Source organism: Sus scrofa, chromosome 14 (genome assembly GCF_000003025.6).
Source record: "Sus scrofa isolate TJ Tabasco breed Duroc chromosome 14, Sscrofa11.1, whole genome shotgun sequence".
In the NCBI taxonomy this organism is placed as follows: domain Eukaryota; kingdom Metazoa; phylum Chordata; class Mammalia; order Artiodactyla; family Suidae; genus Sus; species Sus scrofa.
Window position 1 is genome coordinate 129,508,073 of NC_010456.5, and position 26,640 is coordinate 129,534,712.

General features: G+C 50.6%; 1 protein-coding gene across 1 annotated transcript; it reads left to right on the forward strand.

Annotated features, from left to right (window-relative positions):
- On the forward strand, positions 2,168–25,926 carry BAG3 (BCL2 associated athanogene 3). The gene is given in 5 exon segments (XM_021073458.1): positions 2,168–2,757; positions 2,760–2,939; positions 18,538–18,864; positions 20,976–21,380; positions 24,565–25,926. Coding segments are annotated over 5 exon segments (1,908 nt in total). The 5' UTR covers positions 2,168–2,568; the 3' UTR covers positions 25,372–25,926.

Here is a 26,640-nt window from a genome sequence, read left to right on the forward strand (position 1 = left end):
GCAATTCCAGATCCGAGCCATGTCTGTGACCTACACCACAACTCAAGGCAACACCACCAGATTCTTGACCCACTGAGCAAGGCCAGGGATTGAACCTGCAACCTCATGGTTCCTAGTCGGATTCGTTTCCGCTGTGCCATGACGGGAACTCCTCTGGGGTGTTTTTTATAAGGGTATTGAACCCATTCACCAGGGCTTCATCCTCATGACTTAATCACTTCCCAAAAGTCCCACCTCCAAATAGCATCACACTGGGGAATAGGTTTCAACATATGACCTTTGGGAGGATAGAAACCTCCAGTCTCTAGCACCTGGGGAAAGAGCATCCCAAGACTTAGAAGGAAAAAAGGCACCAAGGTCAGACATGCTCCTTGTTATTCAGCATGGCTCAAAGGAGCTTCTTCCAGGTAGTTCTCCAAGACTTATGGCTCCATTTTAGACAAACCCTCTTGAAGTCCCTGGTGGAACATAACTCCCAGAAGCAACGATATTAGCCCCAGGAGAACTTGCTTCCTCCTTGCTCCTGTCTAGTGCACCTGCAAACAAAACATCAGCAAAGAATGCTCTCAGTGTGTAAATGTAGTTGTCATAGAATGCAAATGGAGTAAAGGAAAGAGAAATAAAAATTCACTTTAGAATCAGTCTTCAGTATACATCAATATTATTGAATATAGATTCTGGAGCTCAGGTCTCCAGAAATAAGTTCTTCCTGACGGGAGTTCTCATCGTGGCTCAGCAGTAACGAGTCCAGCTAGTATCCATGAGGATGTGGATTTGATCCCTGGCCTTGCTCAGTGTATTAAGGATCTGGCATTGCTGTGAGCTGTAGCGTAGGTTGCAGACACGGATTGGATTTGGTGTTGTTGCGGCTCTGGCGAAGGCCAGCAGCTACAGCTCCAATTCAGCCCCTAGCCTGGGAACTTCCATAAGCTTGGGGTGCGACTCCCCTCCAAAAAAGCCACTGAATAAGGCGCTTGAGGGTCCAGCTCCTTCAATAGTAGTACTTAGGGTAAATTAGTGCACTGGCATTTGGGTTTATACATCAGTCTCTTGTGTGTTTGGTACCTGAGTCAGTCCTTGGGGCTTAATCGTCTCTGCGTTTTCCCAAAACTGAATTTTGTACTTTAAAGCTGATAAGAACACCTGTGTAAGTGAGAATCATTCCATTGGAAATGATTGGTAGGCCTCTTATCGTTTGCTCCAAAAGGAGTAATTTGAGGGCAGGAAGAGAGGAAAGGTATTGCCTCTGAGGGTTCCTGGGTAGTCTCTGCATTTGAGTTGGAAAATTGGGCCCAGTATTAAGCCATGGCACCTTCTCAAAGTGCTTCTGGAGAAAGGAATGAGTCTCAGGCCCAAAGATTTAAACTAGTACCTCCCCAACATTCTCCCTCTGGGGGGCACACACTCTCTCTCCCAGAGGAATTGAGGTGTTGGGTTCAGGCTGCAAGTGCGATTATTGAAACAACCCAACAAATACATTTAATGATTCAATTTGTTCCCTACTTCTCAAGTAAAGCTCAAATTTTAAGACAGCAAGAACCAACCTCTACCATAAAAAAGACCAAAACTCCAAATAATGTGTTTTTTTCTTTAAAGTTGTTCAGCAATGATAGTTTCTTATTTGAGTTATGAGGTTCAGGAGCATAAAACCATGGGCTGATGCAATCTTTCTGTCTTCAGGTTTTTTTGAAAGAAAGGCAGGTGAGTTTCCATTTGCACTTCCATTTTTCCCCTGGCTTGGTTACTGTGTCAGGTCAACATTCCAGCGCTCCTTCCGACAGCCGTTAAGCCCAAGGGAGAAAAGTGATTAAAACATAACGGAGGGACACCAGTGCCCCGAGTATCAGTATATGGGGGTACAAATGAGAGGTGGGGAGAGACTCTGGTTTAAACCCAAAGACTTTAAAGGCTAACGATGACTTTGTTTTTATAAGGAACTGCAGCAGATACTCTTGAGTGCGGACTCCCAGTCCTAAGAACAGGAAGAGGCAGTCTGAAAACCGAAACCGCCCAGGACACAAAGACGACGTCCCTGGGGCTCGCTGGTCCAGTCAGCCAGCATCAGGGAGATGCCTCGGGTGCACCTTGGCCCACCCTGAGGCTGTCTCAGCCGGGTGACACCCACCCAGGAAGCTGGCGCGAGGGAGGAGGTGGGGTGGAGGAGGGGCGGCAGGGAGGCCACGCCCGTGACCACGCCCACGCCCCGCCCCGCCACGATTATAGCCGATGACTCAGGGCGGAGCTCCGCATCCAGCCCTCGCCGCCGCCAACTTCTCTGGATGGGACCAGAAGTTTCTAGCCGGCCAGTTGCTACCTCCCTTTATCTCCTCCTTCCCCTTTGGCAGCGTGGAGGCTATTTCCAGACACTTCCAGCCCTCTCCGGCCACGTCACCCCCTCCTTTAATTCATAAAGGTGCCCAGCGCCGGCTTCCCGGACACGTCGGCAGCCCACAAGACTCTAGCTCCGGCCTCGGCCAGCGAGCCACTCTGCGCCTGGAAGTCCGGCACCCCGCGACCCTGTGACCCGGCACCCCGGCGGCTGCCCCTCCGGGCCGACCCCGACCCAGCATGAGCGCTGCCACCCACTCGCCGATGGTTCAGATGGCGTCCGGCAACGGCGCCGGCGACCGCGACCCCCTGCCCCCCGGCTGGGAAATCAAGATCGATCCGCAAACCGGCTGGCCCTTCTTCGTGGACCACAACAGCCGCACCACGACGTGGAACGACCCGCGCGTGCCCCCGAGGGCCCCAAGGTAAGCGGGACCCGAGCTGCACTCTGGCCAGCACTTCCCCCCACCCCCACCCCCCCCGCGCCCCGACGGCGAGCGGCGGGACAGGGCTTCGGGGATGGGGGTGGCGGGCTGGACTGGGCCGGGCTGCGGGGACGCGAGGAGCAGGGTGCCTGCCGGCCACAGCCCGCCCGCGCCGGTGTCCCAGAGGTCAGTGAAGGCCACTGGGAACGTACAGACCCCCAAGTGGACACCAGCTCTCAGGAGTCGGCCTGCCGCGTCCCAGGAGCCCCCTCCCCAGGCCCGCCCTTGGCCGGCGTCGGGGCGAGGGGGAGGCCCCGGGGAGGACTGTCCTCTCTGGGCTGCATCTGGTTTCCGGAGGTCGGGCGGGAAGTGCGACCCGCCCCATGGTGCCAGGTCCGGTCCACCGGCTGGATTCGAGGGGCCGTGGGCCAGGAGGCGAGGGGCGATCGGCCTGGTCAGCCTCGGAGGCCCGGGCCAGGCCCCACCGCGGCCTCCGCCCGGCTTCCAGGGCTGAGAGCCTGGTTTCACTCTGCTGATCACGCTTGGTCGGACGCCAGGGGGCCTTTGGCAAGCTTGGATGGGGGGGTCTCTTAGGATCTCTAAGGACTTTTACCTCCCAAAGTTCCAGAACTTGCTTGAGGGTATCTTGACTTCAGTCTTCCACCTGAGGCACAGAGTGACTCAGGAGACTGACGTAAATACATCCCCCCCGCCCCTTGAATTTGAAATTAAAATTGTATTCTTGTTTGAAACTGTTTTCGATAAGAATATATTCTAGAATGACTTGTTAAAAAAAAAAAAAAAAAGATGCTGTTCTCCCAGGCAATTTTAAACTAAAGACGTGAGACTGTCGCCTAGTTGGCTATTGACTTAGACATTGCCTCACACTGGCGAGAAAAAGTGTTGTTGTTTTTTTTTAAATGGCAATACATTCCTTTCCTTGTTATGTTACTACAATACCCAGGATTTGTTTCTAATACACAAATAATTGAGTAGTAATGCTTTTGTGAATACAGATGTATGCCTTATTTACATTTATGTAAGGGTATATACTTCTTAATCCTTAGGAGCCTGAAATTTTGAAAATATAAACTCGGAATGAGTGTTTAAAAAATTATGACTGTACTTTTCTCGTGATTTTTCTGTCCATTTGAGCTTTTTCAAAAGATAAAGCTTGGCAAAAAGAGGTCTACATTAAGGGTAGCGTTAATGTTGTTTGGGCAAAATAAAAATAAAAGTCATGAGCTGGTAAGTTATTTTGAAGACTTAAAAATTCACCAAATTAAAGGCTTTGTAAGTCATTATTTCAGAAGAAAGATCTGTTATCCATTTTCATTTTAATGTACTTTTTTCTTAAAAGTGTATATAAAGTTCTGGTGCCCAACAGTGAGACAGGGTATATTTAGCAACTTACATTTATAAGAAATTAATTGTATGTTTATTTTTGAAAATTAGTACAAGAGGCTGTAATTAGCTGGGATGGTCATAACTGCAGATACTTCTTTTTTTTTTTTTTTCTGTGTCTGTTCAGCCCATTGTTGAGTGAAACTAATGCCCATTTCAGTCCCCCTCTGTTACTGCAGTCTCCAGGGAAGAGGTCCTTATTGTGACCAAAAAAGAAAAAAAGAAAAAGGTTGTCATTTTGAGACTAATGTCCTGTAGAGACAGGGATGTCAGAATCCAGTGGTATCCTTAGTAGTGAATGAGGATCAAGTTTGAACATATCCACTGTGAGTGCAGTGTAAGTCCCACCTTGCCGGCACTTTGTTTTCAATGTGAAACTCACCCAGCAGGTTGAGATCTTTGTGTACCCGCACAGTGGATGGGTCAGGCTGTGGTTTCATAAACCTTCTTAAGGGGGAAAAACCAGGTTGAATTACTGTTATTGTTCTTCCCAAGTAGAAAATAAGAGCTACTCAACCAAAAAGAACTCTGATCCTGGAAAAGTTGATGTGAAAATTTAACAATCTGAATTTTAAGGTTGAAAGGTCCTTACAGATTTTTTAGCTCAGTCTCATTTATCTAAGAAGTAAACCCAGAGAGTTCAACTGTGTTTCCAACGGTCACTCCGCTGCAACCAATAGAAAAGAGAGAACTATACCAGAAGGTTCTGATAAGAGGCAGTAGATCTGTTCAGAAGAAGATAGAAATGTCTTAAATTTTTATGAAACACTGAAATTTGTAGGCTGGAACACTACTTGGGTGGTGATGGCTGGGTGTGTTCAACTCAAGAAAAGAACTCTCTTTACCAGATTAATTACTTGAGATTTGTCAGCATGGCACCACATCATAAGGAGAAAACTAACATTCGGTTCATTAGCTCCATGGGCTTCGTTGCTTTCAAGCCTGTGCTTTGATATACACAGAACGTCTGCGTGGCTAATTCACTGTCACTTATGACCCCATAGTGCAGAGTAAATATGATGGAAAAATCTTTCTCTATTACCTTATACTGGGACATGCTTTCTTTTTATTTATTTTTGTCTTTTTAGGGCCGCACCTGCGGTGTATGGAGGTTCCCAGGCTAGGGGTTGAGTCGGAGCTGTAGCCGCTGGCTTATGCCACAGCCACAGCAATGTGGGATCCAAGCCATGTCTGCGCCTACACCATAGCTCACGGCAACGCCAGATTCTTAACCCACTGAGCAAGGCCAGGGATGGAACCTGCATCCTCATGGACATTAGTCAGATGCGTTTCTGCTGAGCCATGGCAGGAACACCAGAACTTGCTTTGTGAATGAGGAATGAGAAAAGGGCTCTGTCTGAAAATGAAAGGTAGTTTTAGAGGAGCTGAGCTAAGAAGACTCACCAAGCATCCTAACCTTCAAGAGGAGATGCTGTCAGTCAGTAAAGAGCTATTCCTTGAGCATGAAAAACAGAGAAAGCCCTCTTTGGGGCAAGACAGTTTCCGAATGTTAAAGGAATGGCTTTCATGGAAAGAAGAAAAAGACTAGAACTTTGGTTTATTAGTATCCTCTGCTGCCTTGTAGATGATCCTCCCCCATTCCCCTGAGGTTGTTAGAGTCTCTTTTCCTCCCCATTTTTACAGTCGGGGGGGGGGGGCGAGTGAAAGCAAGTGCCTTGTCCTCCCTTTGCAGAGGCCGGCAGCTAGAGGCCAAGGCTTTGGGCCTTATCCAGCTCCACTCTGAGCCACTGAACCTCCCCACCTGTGCTCTTCCTGGATATCGATTTTCTGCACACGTGGGCTTCCCACTGGCATGTTCGTACCAGTCCCGGCCCCTTCCCCAGCAGAGAGCTTGGCATCCACTGTGGAGTCAGGAGATGTACAGTTTCAGTGCAGCCGCTCCTCTAAGCTTTCCTTGCTAAGTAAATGGAAGCCAGATACTTTGGAGAGAGGCGCTGAGCCACTCCCTCCTAAACCTCCCCAGGGACTAGGGCGAGTCCCTCCTCCATGTTCCAGCTCTGCAGGTCTTTGAGGTCCCAGGTCCCTGGCACAGATTCCCACGCCTGGCAACCTTCAGAGAAGCCTTTTAAGAACATGGATTGCCTGCTATGTGTCCCCTTGTTTCCCCCCCCAACCTTTATTGAATCTGAATCCCACAAGGTAAGGCTCAGAAGTCTGTAGGTCAGAAAAGCTCCCCTGATGGTTCTTGTTCTGCCAGACTGGCATTTGGGAGCCAGTGATGGACGATGAGCTGGGACATCGTGTGCGCCTGCATAGGCCTTGGCATCTTCAAGGGCTCCTGCTCAACATCTAACCTGCAGAGCCATCAGCCAAGCCTCCATTCCTTCGTGGTGAAACTTTGCCAGTGCTGGCTTCCAGGAGAGTGAAGATGGTGCTGAGCCTGGCGGAGTGGCAGTGCCAGGGTGTGGGGAGGTGTCCCAAGACCCTTCTGAACCCCAGGAAGGAGCAAGTCAGAGCTTTCCTTTCTGTCTTCCTGTCCTAGCAGAGTCTCACCACTGTAACTTGACAGATTATTCTCAGGCTCTGTGAGAGACAGGCAGAAACATCCTTTCAGAGGAAATTGGAAATCTTGTTTTGTTCTAGTTTTTTGTGTCTCATTTTTTAAAATTGTATTGACATATAATTGATTTAAAATGTCATATTAATTTCTGCTGTACAGCAGAGTGATTCAGTTATAATATACACATATCCACTCTTTTTCAGAGTCTTGTCCCCTATAGGTTAGGGAATGTTTTGAATTACAGTTGAAGTGAAGAGACCCATTTGTTCTGCTTCATGTTCAGCAGAGCCTCCTGAATCTTCTTAAAGATGAGATCATCTTGCTCTTTGCAGATCGATTGCAAACGTGTTTACCTCTTAGAATCAGAACACAGTCAGGAAATGAGTGGCCATTCTGCGCTTTGTGTTTTCAGCAAATTGCAGTTATTCTGGGGCAAATTTCTTTATGACTGATGAATAGCTAGCTATTTGCTGGGGGTGGATAAAGAACATGGCCACATGCCTTTCGAGTCCAGCTCATCCAGGACCTTCATTTTCCCCTCTAAAGAACAGTCTGTGTTTGGATTATGCAAGAACTGAGCATTACTTGTCGCCTGTTTCGTAGAGTATATTTGCCCTTTACAAGGGGAGAGTCAGTGCACAGGAACTGTGGTGGCGTTTGACGTTAGCCAGGGCTGGGAAGGCTTAGTTGTTTGATGCTGTTGGGGCTGCTTGTGAGTCAGAAAGCTTCATACCACCCATGAGGCTTGATTAGCACTGTCCTCATTTCTGGAACGACACACAGTTGCCTTATATAAACTACCGTGCATGTTTATTACTTCCTATTGACATTTTTTAATGATCTGGTATTTTTCATAAAAATTAGGAAATGATGCATAATAAAAACCTACTCTTTCTCCTTCATGTGTTTTGCTGCTTTAATGTTGCTCCTACATATTTAAGACACCCTATATATGAAAACTGGGAGCAGCAGATGACAAAGGCCTTGCTTATTGGGAACCTCTGAGGACCCTCTAGTGCTGATGAACATTGAGGAAACCTCTCCCACACCTGACTCTGGAATTCTCCAGCCCCTCCTGGCCGCCCGGGGCTTGTGACTCCATTCTGCACCCCCATGAGCCTCTTATGCCTCAGCCCTCAGCCTCACAGCTGGACTTGGAAGCTGGGCTCCAAATGCCCTCCTTTTGCAGATGTGGAAGTTGATCTCCAGCCCTTGTTTGGCGTTGTGTGGCTGTGTGAGATAGCTCATGTTACTAAGTCTTCACATATTTCTATGACGATTTCTTTGGGGGCCTTGGCAGCTTCTCAGCAAGCCAGGCAGCTTGCAGGAGCTTAGTTGGAGAGACTTTCTTTAGGGAGGAATGAACCTTTTTTTTTTTTTTTTTTTTTTGGTCTGTCAACATATTTGTTTATATACATGTTCTAGACACAGGTGGGTGCTTTTACAAACCTCTTCTCTTTAAATCCTCAGAGCAGCTCATGGAAGCTGTCACATGCACCTTATGCATGAGGAAACAGACTTGGAGAGAGAGGGCCCGAGGACTGTCAGCTGTGACAGAACAGAGACACTGCTGTGGCCAGAGGTTTACCCCCAGGCCAGTGACAGACAGACTGGCCGCTTGTAGGCCTGATGGCGTCTCCTTTATGTTCAGATCCTGCCAGGCACAGCCCTGGGGATAAACAGCCTTGAGTCCACCTCTTTACAGCTGATCAGAAATGTTGGCTCATTTCTGGAGCCTGGGTCTGAACTTAGAAGCTGGGTCCTTGTCTTCACTCACTCATTCATCCCATCCTAAATTTTTGCATGCCCGCTCTCTGCAAGTCGTGATGTTAAATGCCACATAGAGGACAGTTCTGTCCCCCTCGGTGCCATGCTCCTCAAGACATTTGCTACGTCTCTCCACGTGGAAGCAAGCTGTCCCTGCTCTGGACTCCACATTACTTTAATTCGAATCTTTCCTTCAAAAGGCAGTGCTTTTCTGCCTTGCCTTGGGGTCACGTCCCTGTGGGCTGAGCGTTCCAGAGGCAGAGTCTGTGTCTCTTTCATCTTTCTGCCTCTTGGGGGCCTGGCAGGGTCTACAGGCTCAGTAAAATCGAAGGATTCTGCTTGGAGAACAGTAAAACGTGGGCCTGGGCTCCGGAGTGGACAGGCAGGTTGAAGAAAAACATCCCTTATTAAAGTGGGTGTCGTGGGCAGCATGCTGTCGGTCCCTAAACAGTGGTATCCTGGGCTCCCAAACGTTCCTCACTGAATTTTCTGAACGGCCTTTTCTCCACAGGGGACTTGGATATTGCTTCCCTCAGGTCGTCCTCACAGGTCTGCAGGAGCTCTTTTCTGTCCTCACCAGTGACACAGCATCTTGGAGGCTGGTTCGCTGCCAGACGTCGCTAAGCCACAGCCGCAGAGAGCAGCCTCCGCTCTGTAGAAGGCGTCTCCGGGGTTTTCTTTGCAGTTTTTTGGTCCGGGCGGCTGGCAGGAAGCTCGGGTGCTGCAGGGCGAAGCCCCTCTTTCCCTTGTCAGTTCTGAAGAGCCAGAGCTGTAGGTCGCTCACTGCCTGCATGAGGAGCCTGTAAACACCTGCCTCCACAGGGCTGGGTCCCTGGTGATGGACGGAGGGAGCCTTGCCCTGCAAAGTCCTTCGCGTCCTGTTGAAGAACAGACGTTTCCTATTTTGAAGCAACTTCCTTGGTTTCTTGAAAGTGTCATTTACTTTAAATTGAGGTAGAATTGTAGTTCTTTTCAGTTCTTTGAAAACATCTTCCTGGGCGGTGAAAGAGCGGCCGGTTTAGAGATGGAGGCGGCAGGAAGGCAGGATCGCGCTCGTGTGAGGGGCCGAGGCGGCCGCCGCGGGCTTTCGAGTCCTCCGGATTGTTGCACGGACCCTGCGCGGAGCAGGACCGGCTCTCCTGCTGGGCTCGAGCTGGGCTTCCTCCCGGGGCGAGTGTGGAGTCCTGCGGCTGTGGTGACTCAGAAGTGAGCCCAGTGCCCTCGCTCTCGCTGCCCTGCCACAGCCAGGCAGTGACTCAGCATCGAGCCCTGGCTCCCTGACCCAGAGCGCACCGAACTGAATGTTCCAGGTCTGCGCCTCAGCCCGGCTCCGCCACTGGGTGAAGGGAAGTGCCTTCCCTCCTGCTGCCTTTCACCCCGGGAAGGGGAGGGGTTGCCCTCATCACCCCGTAGCGGGATGTGCAGGAAGAGCTAAGGGTTCGCCTCTGTCCGGCTTTGGTGTCAGACACACCTGGGTTCTGGTGTCTCAGGTAAATGGCTCATTCTCCCCGAGCCTCAGCCTTCCCTCCTGAAAACGGGCAGCGACGAGCCAGGGCCCGGCCGACCTGACACATGAGGGCGGTCGGTGGAGACAGGCCCCACCCTCACCAGGCAGTCGGAGGGGATTCGTGAGTAGCCAGTGCTGGCTGGACGTGGGTCTGTCGGGTCCTGATGGGCGTGAGGTCTTGTTTCTCAGGGCACGGCCTCCTCCTAGCCCCCTGGAACCACTTCAGCTAACTCCTTCCACAATATCTGGATGCCCTCAGCCCCCTTCCCTGGGGGTTCCTGTGCCCCCCGGGAGGGGAGGAGGAGCTGGGCAGTCACTTGGGGGTACAGCATGGGGTCAGGTCTTCACCTCTTGGCCTTCTGGAGCCTCTGCAGCCCCATTACCTGTGGACTCACCCCCAAAGGGCCAGGGGAATCGTGTATCCTCTGTTCTGTGGGGGTGCTGTGTTAACCCTCAACCCCCACTGCTTGAGGGGAGGGTCTCCCTCGGAGTCTCTGCACAGGCCCAAGGACAGTGCCTGCAGCAACCAGGTGCCCAGTGGTGTCAGGGGGGAAACAGAGCCACATAAATGACTGGCTGGTCACCTGCAGGTGTATTAGCCCCAGCTCTAAGGGGTAGAAATGTCACCATGGGTGGGAGCGGGTTCTGATTGCCACCACCCCTGTGGGGGAGTGTGGTTGTTGGGGGTGGGATGCTTTGGGAAGCTGTGTAGGGTGGGAGGGAGTCCCCCCCAGAAATGCACCCCAAGGCTGCCTCCATCCCTCAGAGCCTCCCCTTGCCTGAGCTGTAGTTGATGAATTGGAGACTTCTCTTGAAAATTGTGTTTTGCACAAAATGCGTGTCTAGTGAAGCCCAGCACCCTGATACCAACAAATGCTTTGCATGGTTGGTGTCTCGCGGGCGGAGGAGCCTGGTGAGTGACCAGTGTTCCACCTGAGTCTGAGACCAGACCTCCAGAAACCCATGGACATGCACCCATGGGGATGAAGAGGTCTCTTTATCTAAATTCAGATAAGAGTTTTCTTGATATGAAAATTTGAGGTGCTTTTCCGTCTGTGATTTGTGGCTTTAGATTGTTTAAAGCAGATCCCTACCCATTTATTTATTTTTTGCTCCTGAAGGAGAGGTAGATCGCTTTTAATTTCCCTGAAGCTGTTGAGTTCAGGAGCTGACTCTGGTGACTGAGGTTCTCTGCCTGGTTCTGCAGTAACTTCTCATGTGACCTTGGGCCACCTCTGCTCCATTGAATCCTAGAGGAGGGCTCCAGGGGGTGGGGGACTCTGAGCCCCGAGCAACTCCCTTCAGCAGGACACACCCACTCCACACCCTGGGGAGACACACTGAGGATGTTGGGGAGACACCAGCAGGTGTTCTGCCCTCCCCCGGGCAGCTCCTCCTGCCCCAGCCTGACTTGGCGCTCTCCCCTAGGTCTCAGGGGCACCTGTGCTGGAGCCCAATCCCTGCAGGTTGGGTGTAGACTGCCAGGTCCACAAGGCAGCCCCCTTCAGAGCCTGGGCTCGTTGGAGGGAGAAAGGAGTGGGGTTTGGACCCATGGAGTTGTTTTTGGCCATGTTGGCTTCTAGATTGTGAAACTTTACTTACATTCCTTAGCAGAGAAAAGGACATCCCTGCTAATTAGCACTCTTAAGACTCTCAGGTTCAGGGGCATCTAACTCTGTCAGGCTTATTAGCAACTAGCCGAGGCCACTAAGGAGTTCGATCCAAATTCACAAGTTTGTAAACAATAGGCTCAACCAACTGTTGCTTGGGAAAAGCTGAGTCCATCAATAACTATTTGTGGATGTGTAGGGCATGGGACAGCTCAGAGTTTATAAAGACTTTCTCATGCCCTAGTTCACTTAAATCTTGCAAAAGTCCCTGGCAGGCACGGGGATTTTTATAGTTGGGGGGGGGGGGGACTGAGTCTTAGTAGCAAGGAGTCCTGTTTGAGGGCACACAGCTGGTGAGATTGGAGTCCAGGATGGCACCTGGGAACCGAGGGCTCATGCTCCTTCATTCCTTCATGTTTGGATACAGTTGCAGAGAGAAGCAATGTCATCTTAAAAATTTTCCCTGGTGAAAACACATGGGGACTTCCATCTTGGTAATCCCAGAATGAAGTCTACATACTTGAATACTTTTATCTGCATGTCCCATGAAGCCTCCAGTCACCCAGGACTTGACTGCTTACAGAGTTGATGGGCAGCGAAGACTCCTGTCTCACTGACTTCGGTGGATGTGGACTTTGCTTATTACTCAGAGGTTGCCCAGTATCCATTATGTGCCCCAAACAGGGCTGAGGGCAGAGGGAGACCCTTTATAGTCAAGTGGAAATTTTGAGTTGGGCTGGGAATGTAGATGTCTGTTTATGTATCACACTGGCAGCCTCTTTCAGATCTACAGCCTGAAATACCAAATGGAAAGTTGGGGTAGGAGGTTGAAGCTCAGCTCTGTGTGTGCTTTTCAAATGAAAGGAAGTTTTTCTTTTGTTTTGCTTCCTGCCTGAAAACCAAGCCCCTTTATTTTGATCCAAGTCCTAGCTATGCGGGGAGTTCCAAGATTCCTATTTCCCTCCATCTATTTTTCTTTGTCTTAGAAGTTTTGACGTGTCATTAGTAAAAGTCACTACCGGACTGGTGGGAGGCTCTCCTGGCCTAAAAACCCAGTTAAGAGAATCTGTGTCCTACTTAAGACCCCAGGGCTGTCAAGGCGGAGGTCCTGCAGGCGGTTACCTTTCATTCAGACCACATGGATGGGAGCTGTGGTTTGTAGGTGTTGAGCCCGTTTTTTTTTTTTTTTTCTTTTGCATTTTAGGGCTGCACCCGGGGCATGTGGAGGTTCCCAGGCTAGGGGTTGAATTGGAGCTACAGCTTTGACCCCAGCCACAGCAATGCCAAATCCAAGCCCTGTCTGCAACCTACACCACTGGTCACAGCAGTGCTAGATCCCCAAACCACCGAGCAAGGCCGTGGATCAAACGTGCATCCTCAGGAATTCTAGTTAGATTCGTTTCCACTGCACCGCAACAGGAACTCTGAGCCCGCTTAAAAAAAAAAAAGGAAAAAAAAAAAAAAAGAATGCTTGTTTATCTTATTTTTATTTAAAAAAATTTTTTGTCCATGCCCACAGCAGGCAGAAATTTCCAGGCCAGGGGCTGAACCCATACCACAGCAGTAACCAGAGCCACAGCAGTGACAGCCCACTGAGCCGCCAGAGAACTCCAAGGCCACTTTTTTTTCCTTATGGCCACACCTGCTGAATATGGAAGTTCCTGGGCCAGGGATTGAATCCAAGCTGCAGCTGTGACCTGTGCCACAGCTGCAACTATGCTGGATCCTGACTGTGCCGGGCCAGGGATTGAACCTGAACCTCTGCAGTGACCCAGGCTGCCCCAGTTGGATTCTTAACCCCTCTGCACCAAAGTGGGAGCTCCATCTGAGCTCTCTTTTTTTTTTTTCTTTTTTTTTCTTATGGCCATACCTGTGGCATATATAGAAGTTCCAGGCCAGGGATTGAATTGGAACTGCAGCTGCCGGCCTACACCACAGCCACAGCAACACCAGATCCAAGCCACATCTGCAAACTATGCTGAAGCTTGCGGCAGCGCTGGATCCTTACTTAACCCACTGAGTGAGCCCAGGGATTGAACCTGAGTCCTCACAGACACTATTTTGAGCCAAATAGAAACTCCTGAGCCCACTTTTTAAAGAGTGCTATACCGTGGAACTGAAGTCGGGGCTCCCAGGGCCTGTTTTCATGATTTATGCTCTTTCCTGCTTTTAAGGTGCGAGGAGTTCTTCCGTGGAGTGGCAGCTTCCTCCTCTTCTCTTGTCACGTGAAACTCTGAGGCACCTTGAGCTCCAGCAGTTTCCGACATGATTTAACTGAGTGGTCATTTTTAGCTTTCTGTGACATCAGCTTTTCCTTGTCTTTGAGTTTTATGTAAATGTTTAGAGCCAGGAGAGGCCTTGAAATCAGAGGTCATGGAGATTGTCAGGACTGGAGGGAACCTCATTTTGATAGTGTCCCCCGTGCCACCCGGGCTGGGCTTCTCCACACACCTGGTGTCGGACTTTGCTGCATTTGAGCTTCGATCCTGCATTTGGGGGGGCATTTCCTGGGTGCTCCTGATGCCCCTAGGGTCAGAGAACTGCTGCTTTCCAGAGCGCCTGGGCCGCCCCTTCATTTCACAGCTGAGGAAGCTGAGGTCCAGGGAGGGGATGTGAGCTGCTCCCTTCGTGCACAAACTGAGGGGCAGAGCCAACTTTAGGACCAAGTACGGTCTTTTCCCAAGTCACCTGGCTGTCCCCTTAGCATCCACATTGTTACTAAAATCAGTAGCAAAGTTCAGACATGCTCTTAAGCAAACAAGATTTGGGTAAGCCTCGAGGTCGCTCAGGCTCAGAACCTGACCCCAGACTTGTCTGGTAATGATATCTTGCAGTTGAGAGGGCAGAGTTTGCTCATCTGAGATAATTTTTCCTGCTTTTTTAGCCTGGAGTTCTTTGGTATCTGCAGAGGTTTAATGCAGCACGCAAAGGAGAATTAACGAGTTCATTGTCTAAGTTAATTCGGTGAGATAAGCAGGGAAAGTCAGGCTCTTGTTTCCTACCTGGAGTCACATGTTTGTGTTCCTGTTGTCCATGAGCTGAGCCGGCTGGAAGGTGACTCCTGTAATGCCATCACCACTCCTTACCAAGCTAAGCAGCCATGACGTGGAGGAGGCAGGGCTCCTGCTGGCTGCTTGGTCACTGTGATGGTGTTCTGTCCCTCTATCGGGGTCACACAGAAGTGTGACCCCCAGGAAGCAGATTCCCCAGTCCCTGGTGACGTCAGAGTGGGGCAGGTAGTGAGTCTTCTAGGAACGATGTTATAAAAACCTAAAAGCTCTAATGGGCTTTTCCTGGACTTGAGCTTGAACTTGAGAACATATCTTATGGATTTAGGAGAGTTAGAAATAGTAAACATTTTTGAACCTTTTTCTTTTTATGTATTTATTTATTGGCTGTGCCTGTGACGTGCAGAAGTTCCCAAGCCAGGGATCAAACTCAGGCCATAGCAGTGACCTGAGCCACAGCAATAGCAGCACCAGGTCCTTATCCCACTGAACCACCAGGGAACTCCCTGAACTTTTTTCTTAAAAAAACAACTACATCTTTTTTTTAACTAGACCGTGATGAAAACACCACAGAAGTTAGAAAGGGCTATTTAACTCTTTCAAGTGGTGCTTTTTGGTGAGTAAAAACTGAAGTATTTGGTGCCGGCAGCGATCTCATGACAGCAGAGTAGAAACAGAGGTGGCATCAGCATCCCGTGTGGACCTTGCCATGGATGGGCGTTTCATTGTTGATGTAAATTACTCATTCATGTAGAAGTGTTTGGTTTTCTACTCTGTAGAGGTGATGTGGTTTTTAACTCAGTCAAAGCACCGAGTTCTAAACAAAATCATCACGGACTGGCAGAGGAGCCTGCCTCTTTTAGAGGTGATGAGCATGAAGAGGTGTGGCTTTTTTATTAAATGGCATAAATGGTTCATTAATTCACTTGGAACCCGGAGTGCAGACCTCAGGACTCTAGGAGAGCAGCCTCCAGGCCTCTCGTAACCACCCTGCCTCCCAGCTTGGACCCCTGCGAGGACCATTTCAGTCCCCGGCTTCAGAGCTGGCGCCTGCGCTGTAGCCCTTTTCCCTCAGCGCCTCCACCTCCCACTCCTCCTGGGCGCCCCTCCCTTTCCAGGTGCTCGGCTCTGCTTTGCCCTCACTTCTTTACCCTCGTGCCTGACTCCTCTCCTTCCTGATGTGTCCTCGTTCCTGCTTGGGGTTCTTCCCGTCTCGCTAGGTGACTCTTGTAGGCGTGGGACCCTCTGGCCTCCGGCTTTGTTTTCTTCAGCTTAGCGCTCAACTTCAGATGCCATCCCCTTTCCCGCTGCTGGTCTGACACCCGTTCCCCCCCTCCCCTGCCCTGCAGTGACTGTGTGCTTCCCTTCACTGTCCCCAAGATGCTTCCAAGACCCAGGTCAGATACTGGCCCCGGCCGCAGTCTCTGCTGTCGCAGCCCCTTGGGCCGGTGGAACTGCTCTTTCCTTCTCCCTCCTCCTTTTGTTTTTCTTCCCTTTTTTCTTTCAATTGAGGTACAAAGTATGTTTGGTGAGATAAAGTGCACACCTCTTGGCGTGCTGGCTTCAGTCCCTTCTGGACCCCGGGGGCTTTCCCCAGGAGGGGCCATCCGCAGCCAGGCCTTTTCGAGGTGTCCGGGGAGGGCACTGCCGGTAGCCGGCTATGCAGGGGTGGCAGGCTTGGCAGCCCTACCTGTTCAGTCTGAATGGTGCGGGTGGACTGCGGCAGGGGGCAGCCTGCAGGGGACCCAGAGAAGCGAACAGCCAGCGAGGCCTGTACACAGGCTAACACCCGTTACCACCCCCACCCAGAGAAAGGTAGAGGACACTGCCGTCTCCTCAGAAGGTTCTTTCGAGACCCATTTCAGGCAATCATTTCCTCCAGGTCCAACCGCCATTCTGACTCCATTCACCACCAGATAACTTTGTCCTTCAGATTTGATTCCTTTGACACTTTGGGGTCTGAGTAGCATAAGCCTGTGCCTATTTAGGGAGAGAATTCACACGCATTTTGGCCTTCTGAGCATCCCTCTTGATAAGCTCTCATAAAACCTCATGACAGTCCTGTCTGTGTCCTGTGACATGGGTGTCGCTTGGTCCATTTTCTAGAAAAAGGATTAAGGCTCACAGAGGTGAAGAGAATTACCCCAGATCACATCACTAGAAGAGGTAAGCATGAACTTGCGTCCTCTCTAGGAAAGCCCCGTCCTGCTGGAAAAGCCCCGCAGCCCCACCCCCGTCTGCAGGGCCTCCTGTGCTTTCCAGGTGGTTTTGCTTCCTCTTTCTTTCATGGAGCCTTAAAGTGTCTTATAAGCCCCCAGTTGGCAGGGCTTATGCCTCACCGGTCTGGTAAACCCGTGGTACCTAGCAGCCACCAGGAAGGAGTTGGCTGGCGGATGAGGGCTAACTGGCCAGCTCCATGGACGGTGCGGATGGCGCAAGGCTTTTGTGTGTGGCCAGGAAGAAGCCAGCAGAGGCGGCGTCCTAGCACTTGCCCAAGCTCCTGCTCCAGGCTGGAAGGATGGGTGCCCCAGCGAGTGGAGTAAAGTGCCTGACAGCCTGTTATGAGTCAGCATCGAGCAGCACAGGGTTTCTTCACTGCCTCTTGCTGCCTGCCTTTCGGTGCCCACCTCGTGGCAGGAATTCGATTCTGAAAGTGAGGCCTGGACCTACTCCCTGCTCTTGGGTGACCTGAGAGTTAAGCAGGCTAAAATAATGCCGCCGCCCTGAGCACGTGGGTATTCTAATCTGAGAGTGCCTGTCTGGTGTCCCCAAGGACGTGGTGACACCCTTGCCTCTCCTGTGTGCTGGAGGCCCTCTCGGGCAGGGACTCAGGAGGGAGGCAGTTTGTGGGTCTGAGAGGGCTAAATTCCAGGATCAGTCCTTGGCTTTCCCTACTTTTGGCCAGATTTGCCCCAGTGAGAATTACACCCCGAGGCTCCTAGGGCCTCAGCCTTCAGCTTTTTTTGCAAACAAATCCCTCGTTAGGAAGGATCACACTCTTTCTTAATAGTCCGCTCAGGTGCGTGTAAGTGGCACAGACCTTAGCCCCTTCTCCATAAAAGGACCTGCCAGTGCTCAGGAGATAGGACCGCAGGCCATGGGGGTCCCTGGCCTCAGTTGCCCAGCCTTTGCTTGGTGACAAGTGACATTGCCCAGTGAGTGACTGGCCAGCCTTGTTGTCTGAAACAAGATCTTTCTCTGTGGTACATCTGGAACTTGGCCTTCTCAAGGGTCCCAAAATAGCCAGGCCACAGAAGGGAGAACTTCATAAGAGGACAGGAGACCCCAGCCGCTCCTCGCCCAGCAGGCTCTGTTGGCATCCTCAGACCAGCACAATTAATCCCCGGCTTTTGTCCGCATCCTCTGCTGCTTCTGCATTCCTTGTGGTCCTCTCTTTCTTACGGCTTGTTCTGAAAATATTCCTGAGGAGGCAGCCTCCCCACCCCCACCCCAGGCCCTTCTCTGCAGGTTTCCAGGCCAGGCCTGTGTTGGGTCCAGCACAGCGCTGTGTTGTTAGGAAATATGAGGACCATTCAGGAAGCAGAGAAGCTGGTTGTAATTTACCAAGTTGGAATTGAATCTTCCTCACATCCTCTGATCTGGGTCTCTGAAGATTTGGGAGGCAGGCAAATCCTAGGTGCACTGTTGCCTTATCATCTGGAAAAGAAACCTGTCCTGCCAGTTTGGGAAACGGGGACCTTGCCTGTGCTCAGGAGATGCGCACTTGCTTTCTCCTGATGCTGCTAATTCTTAGACTGCTGAGCCCTGGAGGGGAGGGGGCTTTCTGGAAGACGTCGACGGCGGGGAGGGGGGTCGCCCACGCTTCCAGTGCTCAGTGGTCCTTGCTGACACTGCGGGGCCCAGAGTCCTTCTGGAAGATGCACGCTTGGCACTGTTCTTTCTCCTCTTCAGGGCTCTTTGCTTCTCACTTTCTGACTGGTCTGTGTTTCTTCTCCTTTGATTTTAGGAAACCACATCTTCTGCGAACGGGCCTTCGCGGGAGGGCTCCAGGGCACTCCCCACTAGGGAAGGCCATGCCGTGTACCCCCAGCTCCGGCCAGGCTACATTCCCATCCCTGTCCTCCACGAAGGCGCTGAGAGCCGGCAGCTGCGCCCCTTCTTTGCCCACCCCCAGCCGGGGGTGCAGCGCTTCCAAGCTGAGGCGGCCCCCACCGCTCCACAGACATCCCAGACACCTCTGCGGGGTGTGGTGGAAGCCACCCAGCCAGATAAGCAGTGCGGACAGGCAGTGGCAGCTGCGGGAGCCCAGCCCCCAGCCTCCCAGGGACCTGAGGTAAGGAGAGGCCTGGCTCACGGGCCTGTGGGGTACCACCCTGGGGGTGGCGGCTGTCGTGCTTCCTAGGCTGCCCCAGGCACCCCTGGGGCGGTGCCTGGGGCAGCAGCTGGCAAGATGCAGGCATCTGGGCCTGGCTTGCAGCATCAGAGGTCACCCAGCAAAGCTCGCCAGCTTGCCAGCCCACGTTCCCCTGCCATACCTCACAGGTTGCTTTTTCAGGTGGGCAGGGATCATGGCTTATTTTGGTAGTTAAAGCACTCGGGCTCAGAAGGGTAAACAGCTTGTCCAAAAGCATGAAGTAGGAGACAGCATCGTGGGGATCGGAAGCCTGGCCTTCTGGCTCCTGATTGGCTGTCCCTTATTCCCATGGGGCTCTCTGTGCCAGACACAGAGGTACTCTGTTAGTTCATTCAGTTCACTATTGACAGGTGGTGTTAACTGCTTGGAGCTGTATTGATTGGAAATGGGAAACTGCACCCGCCTTCACAGCATCCCACAGTTTAAAAGAAAGTCAAAAATTCAAAGTCAGGGAGGGAGCTGCTTTTAAGGTTTTAAGCCTGAAGCCAACCAATACTTCTGTGCAGTAACGTCTAAAGAAGGGTTCTTAATCCAGTTCTTAGCTGAGATTTGAGGCCATGGACCCCAGTAGGCTTTCTGAGCCATAAGCTCCCTTGGTTTTCCTGTCGGCAAACCGTCCCATCGCGTCCCCTGGCACTGCTCTTGAGCACAAGTGCTTGCTCCAGGGGCAGAAAGTCATGGTTAATGTGGGACACCAGGAGCCTGTTTGCCTTTCTTGGAGAAGCAATAGTTATATTTGTAACGCTTTTGTTGTAAAAATCAAAAGTGACCCATCAGAGAAATTTTAACAAAGTTGAGTGAGCAGAGCTCTTTTTTTTTTTTTGTCTTTTTTTTTTTTGCTATTTCTTGGGCCGCTCCCGTGGCATATGGAGGTTCCCAAGCTAGGGGTCGAATCGGAGCCGTAGCCACTGACCTACGCCAGAGCCACAGCAATGCGGGATCCAAGCCGTGTCTGCAACCTACACCACAGCTCACCGCAACGCCGGATCGTTAACCCACTGAGTGAGGCCAGGGACCGAACCCGCAACCTCATGGTTCCTAGTCCGATTCGTTAGCCACTGCGCCACGACGGGAACTCCAGCAGAGCTCTTAGAAGCCAGCTGGGGAAACGCCCTCTTGGTTTGCTAGAGCAGAAAGTAGAGGGCCTGGAAGGGAAGGGGGCCTGGCCTGCCTTAGTCCGCACAACACACACAGTTCCCAGTGCCCAGCTGAGTTATCTGTAAATCATCAGGAAAGGAGTTAAAGGAAGGAGGAAATGAAGTGACAACAAGTAAAATGTAGCAAGTGCTCCCTGTGTGTGGCACTGGTCCTGGGGCACGTGCACGGACTAGTTTCCTGAACCTTCAGGCCAGCCCAGAGAGGGAGGAGGGAGGGCTCACTCTTTTATATATTTTATTTTATCTTATTTATTTTTTTATTTTTACTTTTTCGCTTTTTAGGGCTACACTGGCAGCACATGGAAGCTCCCAGACTAAGGGTCAAATCAGAGCTGCAGCTGCCAGCTTACACCACAGCCACGCAGGATCTGAGCCATGTCTTCAACCTACACCAAAGCTCACTGCAACGCTGGATTCTTAAGCCATTGAGCAAGGCCAAGGATCAAACCCACGTCCTCATTGATACCAGTCAGGTTCTTTACCTCTGAGCCACGACAGGAACTCCCATCTTTTCTGTATTTTGAATGTGGCTCCTAAAGCTCTTGAGCTGTTAAGAATTTGAGCCCAGGCCTCTTGACTTCTGAGCTCCCAATCTTAACACTACATTCTGACTATGTAAAGGCTTTCAGATAGGAGGTCGTAATAAATCTGTTGTTCAGAGTTCCCGCTGGGGTGCAGTTGGTAAAGGACCCATCCTTGTCTCTGTAGTGGCTGGGGCTTGATCCGTCCTGGCCTGGGAACTTCCATATGCCCCCCCCCCCGGTGCAGCAAAAACAAACAAACAAAACAAAAAGCAAAAAAACTTGCTGCCCTGAGTGGAGGGCCAGGCAGAGGGTCATTCATGGGGCCGGGTCTGCCCTTTGTGTCTTGCAGCGGTCCCAGTCTCCAGCTGCCTCAGACTGCTCGTCCTCATCCTCCTCGGCCAGCCTGCCTTCCTCCTCAGGCAGGAGCAGCCTGGGCAGTCACCAACTCCCCCGGGGCTACATCTCCATCCCTGTGATACATGAGCAGAATGTCACCCGGCCGGCAGCCCAGCCCTCCTTCCACCAAGCCCAGAAGACCCACTACCCAGCTCAGCAGGGTGAATACCAGACCCACCAGCCTGTGTACCACAAGATCCAGGGGGATGACTGGGAGCCCCGGACCACATGGGCCGCATCCCCGTTCCGGTCACCAGTCCGGGGCACGTCCAGCCGGGAGGGCTCTCCGGCCAGAAGCAGCCCGCCGGTGCACTCCCCACCGTCCCTCCGCATGCACACCATGGTCGACAGGCCTCAGGTATGGAAGTCGGTGTCGGGCCAGAGGGCTCTGCGCAGGTGCCCAGGGGTCCCCCTCACCAGCCCCTCCGGGTTTACACACGTGTAAGGGGGGGAAGTGAGATCCTGCACATGACTGGTTGTCAGCAGAAATGCAGGCAAGGACTGGGAACCTTCAGCACGCTCTACAGCTTTTGCTCTTTTTTCATTGTAGCTGCCTCAGGGGCAGAGCCCCAACCACCACGATGGGAAACAGTAGGCAGAACATGGCATCACACACACCTGGGCCCCAGGTGTCCTAGTGCCCACCCCACTCTTTCAGGGTCCTTCAAACTCCTGGTGTCTCCTGCGCACTGATAGCCCTTCCCCCCTCTGCAGGCCCATCCATTCTATCTCCTCTTTTGTGCCTTTGCTTATGCTGAACCCGCTTCCTGAAATGCCTTCACAATCCAAGCTCTCCTCGTCCTTCAAGGGACGAGCCAGTCTTGCCGCTTCCATGAAGCCCCCTCATCTTGCCCACGGTGTCTTGTGTGGGTCCCTTACAGTTGTGCATCTGATTATTCTGTACATTTCAGAAGTGCTCATCTCTTCTCCTAAGCTGCTCTGACCTTGACCACAGGGACCGTGTCCCATCCTTTCTCCTCCTCTATGTTACCTGGCTGATGCCGGGCTGGCTGGGGGGATGGGAGACTTTCCTTCCTGCCTGGTCAGAGTTACAGGCACGGGTCTGCCCCTCCTTTAGTGGAGACATGTGGGCGCTGGTTCCTGGGAAGAAGGGCTCTGGTGACATGAGGACATTCAGCAACTAAGTGGATTCTCATCCACAGCTTTTAGGAGGAAAGCCCCTCATCAACAAGTGTACTGTAAATAGTGACGTTGTCCAGGACCCTGAAACAGAGCACCATCCTTTTATTGTTATTTTTTTAAGCTTTTCTATTTGGAAATGATTTCAACCTTAGAGAAGAGAAATCCAGTGTATGTGAAGGTCATGAAAGCAAAGATTCACCCATATGCTGTTTGTTAACATTTTGCTGCATTTGCGTCATCATTTTCCCTCTCTACATATTACCTGTATGTTTTAATTGTCTGTGATTTAGCTGTAGATATCGTGCCCCTTTATCCCTAAAAACATCAGCATATATTTTCCTAAGAGGGAGACCTCATGCATAACAGTAGAATTATCAGATGCAGGAAATATAACATCCTTACAGCATTGTTATCTTATACACAGTCTATTTTCAAGTCTCCTTTATAGCAAATCTCCTTCCCCTGTTCCGGGATCTAATCTAGGACCACAAGCACTACCTGTAAATGTCATTTCCCTTTAGTCTCCTTTAATCAGAAACAGTTTCTTGGTCTTTCTTTGCTTTCATGACCTTGATATTTTTGAAGAGTACAAGCCACAGGGCGTCCCCTCTAAAGTGTTTCCAAAGTCACTTAATTCAGCCATGGAAACCCAAACCTAGGAAAGGGCATGTGGCTGGTTCATGAGCGGTAAGAGCCAAAGCTGAAGGCATCTGGGTTGGCAGAAGAGATTTGATGGAAAAGGAGGTTGCTGGGTGTTCAGTCAGCCAGCTATGTGTCAGATCTTTACTCAGACTCAGTAATCCTTTCAAATGAGAAAGAAGTCTCCATTTGCATAGCTGGAGATATTTCTACTCATATTTTTCCCATGTATTTTCTGCAATTGGTGAGACAATATTTAATCCTATTTCCACTTCCTTTAACCTTGTTTGTGGTGGCCTCCCTTTTATAGCTTGTTCAAAGATCCCTTTTTGGAGACTTGCAAAGATTTGATCTAACTGAACATTATAGTGAGATTTAGCCTTTTGAATTGGAAGTACATTAGCAATAATGTAGTCCAACTCTTATTTCCCAGTTGATGAAGTCAGAGTGTGTGAGATTTTTAAGGGTTTTGTTTGTTTGTTTGTTTGTTTGTTTAAGGCCACACCAGCAGCATATGAAAGTTCCCAAGCAGGGGGTTAAATCGGAGCTGCAGCTGCTGGCCTCCGCCACAGCCGTGCCAGATCTGAGCCATGTCTGCAAACTACACCACAGATCAGGGCAATGTTGTATCCTTAACCCACTGAGGGGGGCCAGGGATCAAACCTGCATCCTCGTGGATATTAGTTGGGTTCTGAAACCAATGAGCTGCAATGGGAACAAGGGTGTTTTAGATACTCACTTAAATGATAGATGAACCACGATACTTCTGTTTTAAGCATAGTTCATTTTTTTTTAATGTGGCATAGCTTATAGTCACATTGAAGAAGTGCTGCCCAGCTGAGTGTTAGCTCTGGCACAAGTGTGTCCCAGCAGAATTCTTACAAGGTTACCCATTTTAGGCATCTTGCTTATTCTCAAAAAATACATCAGTCTGGGCAGAAACCATGAGGCTTGTCATAGGTTTAAAAAAAAAAGACAATTATAACTTTTCTGAAACAGGAGATGGGACGGTCACACCCCGAGCAGAGACTGTCACAGCATAATGGAGACAAGTGGCAATAATTACTCCATGGCTCCATCACCTGAAAGTCTGAGTCACCCAGGACTTTGCCTTAAGCTGGAGTAACTCAGCACTTGGCATGCGTTTCTGGCATTTTCATTTTTCAAAATTATATTGGTTTTCTTTGCATTGCTGTAAGAATACCATCTCCAGAAAAATTCAACGAGAGGTAACAGACCAGTAGACCAAGGTAACGAATGGAAGCGTAACAATAGTTTGGTCACATACATGACACTTATCATAGTTTTATTTCGTAACAGCTGTTGGTTGACGCCAAGAATCTTTTATACTGTTAAACTTTTTTTTTTTTCTTTTTTCTTTTTTTTTTGTGTGTGTGTGTGTGTCTTTTTAGGGCCACTCCCATGGCACATGGAGGTTCCCAGACTAGGGGTTTAATCAGAGCTGTAGCTGCTGGCCTACACCGGAGCCACAGCAATGCAGGATCTGAGCAGCATCTGTGACCTACACCACAGCTCACGGCAGCGCCAGATCCTTAACCCAGTGAGCAAGGCCAGAGATCGAACCCAAGTCCTCAGGAATGCTGGTCGGGTTCGTTAACCACTGAGCCACGACGGGAACTCCTATACTGTTAAACTTTTACAAGTCATTTCTGTTTTCTTCTAGTCTGTGCTAGCTACAAACTAGTGTGTCATTCTCAGCCAGTTATTAAAACCATCTCTGTGTCCTTGCCTCTTCTCAGCAGCCCATGACCCATCGAGAACCTTCTCCTGTCCCCCAACCTGAAAACAAACCAGAGAGCAAGCCAGGCCCAGCTGGACCAGATCTCCTTCCTGGACACATCCCGATTCAGGTGATCCGCAAGGAGGCAGATTCCCAGCCTGTTGCGCAGAAGCCCCCGCCTCCCTCTGAGAAGGTGGAAATAAAAGTTTCCTCTGCTCCAGCGCCTTCTCCTCCCAGCCCCGCCCCTCCTGCTGTCCCCTCTTCCCCCAAAAATGTGGCTGCGGAAGAGAGAGCAGCCCCCAGCCCTGCCCCTGCAGAAGCCACACCCCCAAAACCAGGAGAAGCTGAAGTTCCCGCAAAACATCCAGGTGTGCTGAAAGTGGAAGCCATCCTGGAGAAGGTGCAAGGGCTGGAGCAGGCTGTGGACAACTTTGAAGGCAAGAAGACAGACAAAAAGTACCTGATGATAGAAGAGTATTTGACCAAAGAGCTACTGGCCCTGGATTCGGTAGACCCTGAGGGACGAGCTGATGTCCGCCAGGCCAGGAGAGACGGCGTCAGGAAGGTTCAGACCATTCTGGAAAAACTTGAACAGAAAGCAATCGATGTCCCAGGTCAAGTCCAGGTCTATGAACTCCAGCCCAGCTCTCTTGAAACCGATCAGCCACTGCAGGAAATCATGGAGATGGCAGCAGACAAGAGCAAGAAAAGTACGGGAAATGAAGAGGATCTCAAAACTGAAACCCAGCAGCCAGAAGCCAAGGAAGCAGCAGCTCCAACCCCCAGCAGCACGACAGATGCAGCTGCTAACCCAGCAGCACCGTAGTCTCCACTAAGTAAAAATCAGACCTGGAGGCTGGGAACTGATTGTGTGCTTTAGGGAATTTTAAGTTGCATGCATTTCAGGGACTTAAAATCAGTTGGTTTTTACTCTTCATAGCCGCTTGATACGCAGTAACCTGGGTGGAGGCAAAACACACTAATGAAAGGGCTAAAAGGAAAACGATGCTTTTCTTCTGTATTATTCTGTACAAATAAGTTGCTTGTTACAGAAGTTTAACCCCATCGCTTATTGTTTTTGGGCCCTTTCTGTATGGGCCCCGGATGTCAGCCATGGCTATGAACTGTCTTCCTATAGTTTTGGACCGAAGGAGTACTGGGGCGGGGGGGGCAGTTAGACAGGCAGTCAGTTTCCCATCACCAAGTATGAAACCCGTTTTTCAGAAATGTTGCCATTTTAATGGGATGACCTTCATCATCTCATAGCTAAAATACGTTAGATGACATAAAATGTGTATGGAGCCATAGGAATATATCTGTATGTTGGATGACTTTAGTGCTACTTTAAAAAAAGGAAATAAAGTAATAACGTAACTCTGAATGTCTTCTGTGGTTTCTCAACTTTGAAGAAGGGCAGCATCAAGACAGTCTCTTGCCGGCTTCACGAAAAATGAACAGCAGATGCATTTACAAGCCTGTTCTGGGATTCGTAACATCTCTTTTGGTCCGGCGCATGAGACAGTGAGTCCTAGTCATTTTCAGTCTCAGGTTGCAGCTAGAGCCTGGGAAGGCCCAGAGCTGTGAACTCAGCTAATGGGAATGTGCCTGTCACACCTCTTCAGCCTGCCCTGGCCAAGGTCCATCTCTGCCCACCTGACCCCAGGCCATCCTAAGCCCCATCAGGGGGCTGAGTGGGTTCCAAAGTACACGGGAAAACCAGTCTCCAATGTTGCTGGAGGCTGGCCAAAGCGTTCTATGCAGGTTGCTGGGGGTTGGGCACGTGTTCTATGAGAGTCTTGGGGTCATCTTTATCTGACACTCTCTGGGTCACCAAACCAGCCCAGGACCAGGTTATCTTCCCAGCTTGGGTTCCTAGAAGTCACTGGGGTTAGGGATCAGCTGCTCTCTGAAGCTGCTGAGTGGAAGATCTTCCTGTTCTCACATTTTTAAAGAGCTTGGGAAGGACCACAGCCCCAGAAGGTGGACATGTGCTAGATTTTGTTTTCTTAAGTCCTTGGCCAAATAAACCTGAAAATGAGAAGGAAGAGGAAGATGGGCCTGAGACCTTGGAACTGCCAGGGAGCACGCTGACTTG